This window comes from Cicer arietinum, chromosome 2, assembly GCF_000331145.2.
Source record: "Cicer arietinum cultivar CDC Frontier isolate Library 1 chromosome 2, Cicar.CDCFrontier_v2.0, whole genome shotgun sequence".
NCBI classification, from domain to species: Eukaryota; Viridiplantae; Streptophyta; class Magnoliopsida; order Fabales; family Fabaceae; genus Cicer; species Cicer arietinum.
The window spans coordinates 36,956,589-36,964,982 of NC_021161.2; the positions used below are offsets into that span (position 1 = coordinate 36,956,589).

The 8,394-nt window shown below is 33.2% G+C and overlaps 1 protein-coding gene across 2 annotated transcripts in view; it reads right to left on the reverse strand.

Moving 5' to 3' along the window:
- Positions 1-2,926: 2,926 nt before the first annotated feature.
- Positions 2,927-8,394, reverse strand: part of LOC101510544 (26S proteasome regulatory subunit 8 homolog A-like) — a 6,741-nt gene continuing 1,273 nt past the window's right edge. The window contains exons 2-10 of one of the 2 annotated variants that reach the window (XM_004490412.4): positions 7,835-8,066; positions 7,109-7,206; positions 5,605-5,829; positions 5,160-5,222; positions 4,902-5,065; positions 4,240-4,396; positions 3,958-4,056; positions 3,736-3,846; positions 2,927-3,208 (exon numbers count right to left, since the gene is read on the reverse strand). In XM_004490412.4, the coding sequence (XP_004490469.1) occupies positions 3,068-3,208; positions 3,736-3,846; positions 3,958-4,056; positions 4,240-4,396; positions 4,902-5,065; positions 5,160-5,222; positions 5,605-5,829; positions 7,109-7,206; positions 7,835-8,030 (1,254 nt within the window). In that variant the 5' untranslated portion in view covers positions 8,031-8,066 and the 3' untranslated portion in view covers positions 2,927-3,067. Of the gene's footprint in view, positions 3,209-3,735; positions 3,847-3,957; positions 4,057-4,239; positions 4,397-4,901; positions 5,066-5,159; positions 5,223-5,604; positions 5,830-7,108; positions 7,247-7,834; positions 8,067-8,394 lie in introns of both variants that reach the window. The other variant, XM_012712947.3, reaches the window with a different exon arrangement.

Here is an 8,394-nt window from a genome sequence, read left to right on the forward strand (position 1 = left end):
CGTAGTGTGGTGGTGAGCAACTTTCCCTTCTATCCCTTTGCGAAACGAAGCTTAGATCTAGGTGAAACGGGAAGGTTTGTGTTTGGCGGTTTTGAAATCCCTAACACCGTTTTTCTTCGTTTTCAAATCAAAGAGGAAGAATGAAGTTGAGTAATCTTCTCTTTCACACTCACCAAACCTTGGGTTTCTTATCTTGAAGAAAAGAAGAAAAGAAAAACGAAAATGAAGGAGGGAGGGAGAAGGGGGTCGCGTGACAGACGAAGAAGATGAACTTTTTTGCTTTTTCTTTCCTTTCTTTTTCTTTTCTTCCTTTTTCCTTCTTTCCTTTATATACTCTTTTCTTTTCCTTTTCCTTCCTTCTAATTTCCTTTCTTTTTCCCTCCAAACAAACGTATATATATATATATATTATAACTTAACAAATATCTCAAACAAATATCTAGATATTTGTTAAATTATCATTTTACCCGTAACGCATTAAATTCTCTGTAAAGGATTCACCGCACTTAATTTAATTTATTTATCGACGAGTAATTCTAATCGGCATCGAAATATCTTTTTGATCATATAAACTCCAAAATAATATTAACTTTGGCCAAAAAGCCTTCGAGCCAAAATCCAAAATACACAAAAATACAGAATGTATACTTTAAAACTATGGGTCTTACACACTTTAAAGGTGATAAAATGGGTGGACTATGTTGAGTTAAATCAATTTAATTCGTTATTTTAAGTAGAATGCATTTAATCCGTTATTTTAAGTGGAATGAGTTGAGATTTTGGACCATATAACTCAAGTTGATCAGCCCCGCTGAAAATACAATGTGAGGGCAAGTTGGACTGGTTCATTTATTTTTTCTCTAACCATTTGCAATTTTCTGCTGCAACATTATAAATTTAGAGTATTTATGCTTGTATAATGGTTGATTGGTTGTTGGGTTACATTAAATTTTTAATTTTAATTATTTTGACATAACTAACTCGTCTAAAAATCAATATATTTCATTTATTATATTATTGACGGGCCAATCCACTAGCCCTCCAACCCGTCAAGAAGTGGAGCTAGGTGCTATTTTAAATGGGTTGATGGCGGACGAGGCAAAACAAAGAGGGTTGATCCTTTTTACCATGCTTAGATGCAGTTTGCCTGCTTGTAAGGCTAAAACTTAACTTTAACAAAAGCTCACTATTGGAGTTTGCCAACCTGTAATACGCATCCGTTCTAAAGTTACGATACATTGGAATAAAAAATTATTAAAATTGTTGGTACTAAGAACCAAAGAAATTGGTTGATTGATTTTAATTGTCATCTCCTTTTCTTCAAACAATTACACTAATGAAGGAATTATGTCTCTCAACTATGGTTCTCAATAACTCCAAAAAGTATTAAATACAACGTGTTAGTGTTTAAGCTACTGAACTAAAGAATGCATAAAGTAAAATGAAATAATGAAAAGATACATATACATAAAATGATCGTTTGATTGATTATGTGTTGAAAACAATTACAAGTATTGGTATTTATAGGCAAATGGGAGTCCTGCTACCTATAAGTTATGGCTACATATATATAGTCTTGTTCGGCTAATTATGCGAGTAATGAGTGATAACTCCTGTGGCTCTAGAAATTTGTGGCGCCTCACGATCAGTTGGTCTTTCCAATCTTCACGACATGTCTCGTAGACAATACATGTGTATGTTGTTTCCTTTAATCGTGTCTCCCTATTGATCGTTAGTGAACACAAAATGCGGAATACGAGTATAATTGTCAAATTATTGAATTCTACTAAGCTTTGACTCATTCTTATGCCTTTGTGACCTTCGTGGAGCTCTGGCTCATATTTAGTTGTCTTTTATTTATCTAACTTTACTTTGACTAAGGGAAATTCGATTGACCCACATTTCGACTGCTTGTCGCTTTCAGCTAGTAAAATTCTTATTTTTAGGTGTAAACAAATGCCCCTTATGCTGCATTATCAAAAACTTGACAACTTACAAGATAATGCAATACAAACGGTAATTATTGCGCATGAATAGTGACATCGTTGCACCGTAAAATAGATAAGTAGTTTTTATAAACCCTACTTCAGCTTACGAAAATGTGAAACTTAATGATTGTTATTGATATAACTACTCCACCAACAACCTTACGTTCCTATGCAAACTCAGTTCACATACACATATTAAATTCACGACATTTAAGTTGTTAAAAATGAAGGAAGAATGAGAAAGGGTATGAGAAAAAACGATAAATATGAATATGAAGTAGAAGATGAAGATAGAAAGAGAAATTAGGGTTTAAAAAATAATATAAATAATCAAATACATTTTTTGTATTTCGTTTTTTATGAAAAATTTGAAGAATGTAGGCAACAAAAAGGAAAGTGTGAATAGCAAAATTGTATATGTTTTAATTGTGACATTTTCTCTTTATTATTTAAATTACTGATAATTTTACAAGTTGAATTTTGCATGTATTTTCTTTTAAAAAAATTCAGAGTAAAGAATGTTACATCATAACTATCACACACTAGTAACTTATAATTAGGTTTTATGTTTGCTTTAATGATAAATCTATAAGTTTGTAATTAACAAGTTATGGTCATTTTGCAAAATTCTAGATAAAATTTATATCTCTCATTGAGCTGACACCTCATAGACACAAATATTTATGGTTCTATTCTATCTTTGTCAAAAGTTTCACAACCCCTCTAAATCTCGATCTCATATCACCTTAAATTTTGTAAGAAATTTACTAAATTTATTTATAACCAAAACTTGTAAAATTTATTTACAATCCAATCTGTCTAACATTCAAGTATTTTCATGAAAATCGATAGTTTAAAAAGAGGCCTTACTTTTTTAAACAAAAGAAAAATTGATCATATAATCATATTAGCCAAGTTTTGAAAATAAGGGGCCTTACTTTTAAAAACAAAAACTTGATGGATTTTAAGTCAAGCAAAGAATCATCATGATTTGATACATAATAACTAGGTCAAAATAAGCAAGAAGAATATAAATAAATAAAACCCTAAGGTGTTTGCCCCTGAAACATGAATATAAATCATTTCCACAATTTCCTCAATGACATATTTTTATCTGTTTCCTTTTTCATCACCTTGGCCACAGACATCTCAAAATCTTCCTGTGCCACATGTATCCTCCTCTCTCTCAAAGCAAACATTCCAGCTTCTGTGCACACAGCCTGCATAAAGGCGGCATCCGAAATCGAGTATCAGCCAGGTTAGGTTAGGACACACTTGAAATAATAATGAATTAATTTAAGCTAGCAACATATAGACTAATTACTCTACATTCTCATCAGCAAGAATGGTTACTCAAATTCATTTTTACAATATGATTTATGACCTATTTCATACAGCATTCCGGCTTAATTCTTCCATAACATCATCAATTCTACCTGAATTACAGGATCTGCAGAATGGATTCTAACTTAAACAATAACATTATTGTTTTTTAGTTGAAGCTTTTACTTCCACTTTTAACCATGTAAAGTTTCACTGAAACCTTGTCCATCAAACAAAGTGAACATGTGTGTGCTTATGCTTGGCAGGATGGGAATATTATAATACGAAAATAAAAGGCAGTCATTGTCCGAATAAGTCGAACAGAGAAATGATTTACAAAAGCAAAGGAGTTCAGCTATTCTGCCACAAATAGCTTCGACAAAGACAAATTCTAAGATGATAATAGAGTGGCATGAAAATATACCTTAAGCTCGGCACCTGATGCTCCATTCATCTTCTCAGCAATCTTCTTCAAATCAATCCCACGCATTAAATTCATTCTTCTTGAATGGATTTTCACAATATCCAGGCGAGACTGCATAAAAATAAATAATCATTTTCAGGAACTTTGTTACATATGCAAAAGGTGCATCTTCTTTCACAGTACAATCATATCAAAGGACAACATGAAGACAACGATACAAACCTCTTCATTAGGGTTTGGAAATTCAATCTTCCGATCAATCCGTCCAGGTCTTAGGAGAGCTTGGTCCAGAATATCAATCCGGTTTGTGGCCATCAAAACCTATAATTGCACGTTTCTCTTCAGAGTTTCCTCAAATCTTGAATGAATATCTTAAATGAGTCACAGATATAATATATGATATATATCCACATGTTACAAATTTATATTTACTACAGTGAACATGTTACCAGCTTTAGAATTCCCTTTAATGCATTATAGCATCATTAAAAGCAAATGTATTACCTTGATCTTATTTGAAGCTTCAAATCCATCCAACTGGTTGAGAAGTTCAAGCATAGTGCGCTGCACCTCACTATCACCATTGCCACTTCCAGATTCCATCCGAGCAGATCCAATACTGTCAATTTCGTCCATGAAGATAATTGATGGTGCATGCTCCCTGTTAAAAAAGAGTAGTTTCCATGATAATATGATTATATTGGTTGATGAAGATAACAGATAGAGGCATCGAGCATGATCTCTGTGAAAAATTAGTGTTCATCCATATTATATAATATTGGTTAAGCAAGTCTGCAGACAGAATATTTCGTTTTATTCTTTTACATTAACTGAGCACGGAAACTTGTGAATTAAAATTGTGAGGCATAGTTTCTTTTGTGGATATTGGAAAATGGACAAATTTGCACACCAAATTACAATCATACATTGGAAAAGGGACGAAATATGCACATCGAATTCCAATCACACATTTTATACAACGAACTTGAGATTTGAAATTCAAAAACTGATTTACTACGGATCTACTTTCACCCTAAGATGAGTTTACTCATGTCTATCTGAAAAACCTTCACTTCCGCAAAGTCTAGAAAATGTTTTTTTTCTCCTTCTATGTTGGCTGTGAGGTAACAGATAATGAGTTCAGGAGGTTGAGTGAAGAGTTTAACCTGGCCATAACGAAAAGTTCTCTGACCATTCTAGAACCTTCTCCGATGTATTTCTGAACTAATTCAGAACCAGACACCCTGATGAATGTACAATCAGTATGATGTGCCACTGCCCTAGCCAACAATGTTTTTCCTGTACCAGGTGGCCCATAGAGCAAGACACCCTGCGATATGGTAAAAGAGAGTAAACCAACAGAAATATTAACAGCTATGTAGGATGTAAAATTCAGCCATAAATCAGAGGCGAAATTATATTACCTTTGGTTGAGCTATTCCAAGACTTTCAAACAGCTCAGGATGTTTAATAGGTAGCTCAATGACCTGCAAATTTGATCATATATAAGACCCACAAACAAAAATTACGGATACTAAGAAAAGAAGTGTAGCAATAAATTTGTCACAAATTATTACTTTTCCATAGTTACTCTTAAATAGGGGTATTTTACGAATACTAAGAAAAGAAGTGTAGCAATAAATTTGTCACAAATTATTACTTTTCCATAATTACTCTTAAATAGGGGTATTTTTGTAAACAAATTTTTAATAAATGTAAAATTTGATAAGAATTTTGTATTAAGGGACAACGAAATCTTAAAAGTGAGTCTCGTAGTAAGGGACAGAAAGAGTAGATATATACCAGACTCAACAAATAATGAACTTTAAAGTTAAAATACTAATATCAAAAGAATGGTATGCAACTTACTTCCTTTATTTCTTTGATTTGTTGGTCTAGACCACCAATCATGTCATACGTAGAATCGGGAACTTTCTCAACTTTCATCAGATTAACCAATGGATCAACTTTGCTTGGCAGAACTAAATGAAGCACATAACTGTCATTGCGGAGTGCAACTCTAGTTGATGGAGTAAGCTTCGTAATGTCAATATTTTTATCAATATCAACAACATATTTTCCTTCCGGATGAACCTGAAGAAAGGTAAAGGAAAAATCAGTATTTTTTCTTGAATTTTAATCCAGTTTTATTAGTTTCAAGCACGGATGAATATTGTCAGCCATTAGATAAAGTAATGAGTTCAGACTAGGGGTCGGGATAGGCCAGACCGGCCCGAGCTTTGCTTAAATAGGTCAAGCATACTTAAAAAAGTTTGAAGTCTGAGTTTGGACTGTTACCCGTCAAAAGCTTTATTTTAAGTCTTGGTTTGGCCTATGGTAAAGTCGGGTCTGACCTATTAGCCTATTAAAAAACCTATTTTGGGTTAAAGCTTTTAAATAGGACATTTTGTTCCAACAAACTTGATGTATATATGAACAATAATTATAAACAAAATAAAAGAATAAAACACAAACGTCGAATTTATAGCACAATGGTTTAGAGAGAGGAGAATGTGTATGGACGTCAGGAAGTGACAACAAAAAATTAGGACTCCAATTTTTAATGAAGAGTCTTTTATTACATAAATATAAACAATCTTTTCTTAAAGAGAAGAAATAAAGAGTTATAACAAAAATATGAAAAGCCTTTCATTTTATTATTACTATATATATAAATATTATATTTTAACTACATATATATATATATGGGTCGGACTGATAGGCCTAATAGGCTTTTTAGAGAGCCTGAGTCTGGCCTATTTAAATAAATAAGTTTTTAAAAAAACTTGAGCCTAGCCTTTTTACTAAACGGATCAAGCCGAGCCGGGATTTTAATAGATCGAGTCATAGGCCCCTGTCAAGCAACCTGACCTATTCCCACCCCTAATTCAGACGTAAGACGAAAGTATAGAATCCATTTTTTAGAAATATACATTAAAACATCACATAAGCAAGGTTCAACACGATGTAAGGACAGAAAAGATTTGCACTTTGCAGGTAAGCAAGACTACAATGCATAATTCCAAACACGTGATAATTATTTAGATTAGCCAATAAAAGGGGATAAGAAGCGTAATCCACAAAAATAGAGAAACACTAAAGACAATGGAGCAGATGATAGATATTCATCCTTCAGATAGCATTCTACTTGAGATAAACAAAGAGCTTTCACAAAACCATGTTAATTAATGATTCAGAGTGGAAGCTCAAACAACGTTCGTGTTTATTTGTAGATAGGGAGACACAAATAGTTGCTACAATGAATAATGAAGAGACAAGAGAGATGTCAAATCAAGCAGATGATAATGATAGGAAAAAAGCTTTGATTCATTGGGGCTGATCAAAAGGAAACCGAAATGGAAAATGAGCTGACCTTGACTAGCACTTTGCTCTTGCCCATAACTTTGACAACTTCACCAACATATGAACCAGGCTCCTGAAGAAGCTGCAGTTCTTCTCGAAGCATCCTCACTGTAGATATTCCAATTGAATAAGGGGCAGATCCAGAAATCTATTAGGAGGAGAGGGAGAAAAAAATTTGATAATAACTGTGAAGATGTAAGACCAAAACAACTTTAATACATTATATTATTGGAGGTGCGAAAATGATAGTAAATTAGTTAAGGATTGATGAATTTAAATATATCAGTGTGTGTGTGTGTGTTTGTATAAGTAATTGCATGTAAAGTGATATAGCAATTGATAGCCTAAATGATTTTACAGCCAAAAAAAACTTCTTAAATAACTTTTCTAATAAGTATGTGAAACAGAAAACATGAAGTTGAAAAGTGGGGGAGGCCACAACCCACGCCTGCCCCCCTATATCGTGTACTGGATAAATCAATAATGTAATCTGCAGTTTGATATGATTATCATCATTCATCAGTAACCACTTGCATCAATTTTTGATTATTTGCAATTGGCTCTTTTGCTCTATTTTTGTGAAATACAATAGCATCATATATAGCAACAAAATTCCGAAACAGAGTTATCTATTGATTTGAATTATTGTAGAAGAGACAAAAAATAATCAAAAAATGGTTGATAAACATAGAAACTAAAGAATAAAAAAGAGGATTAGGGGTTAAGATTAACATACCCCTAGAATTGAGATCGTTACGCTGAGCCTCGAGACGATTGAGGTTATGGGTCTTTTGGCGGAGGAGGAGTTGTAGATCATGAATGTGCTGAGAATAGTACTGGCGGAGACCCTCGCCCGATTTGGTAGGTTTGGCAGAGCAATTCTCCTCCAGTGCACCCTGTGCTTGTTTCACTTCTACTCCCACTGTAGCCATCGATCAAATCAACTCTCGTCGTTCAAGCACTTTTCTCTGATACATAATGCATTTTTTTTCAAATACATAACATGATAAAATGATTCAAAATTAGCATAAAGAGCAACAAAGAAATCAGCAAAGAGAAGAAAAACATACATATATAGTATTCCATCTATCCTTATCAGATAGATGAACCATTGGAAACTATCTTTATCCATGGAGCAAGTTATCTGAACTATTACTGTCATGTATTGTGTATGTTTAAGAATGTGAGTGGAATCCAAAGTATATAGGATTCCAACTAGGTAGCTAAATATCTATATACCGAACATTGCTTTTCCTCCTCTCAACTTCAATTTTGTTTGGGAGTTTGGAGGGAAAG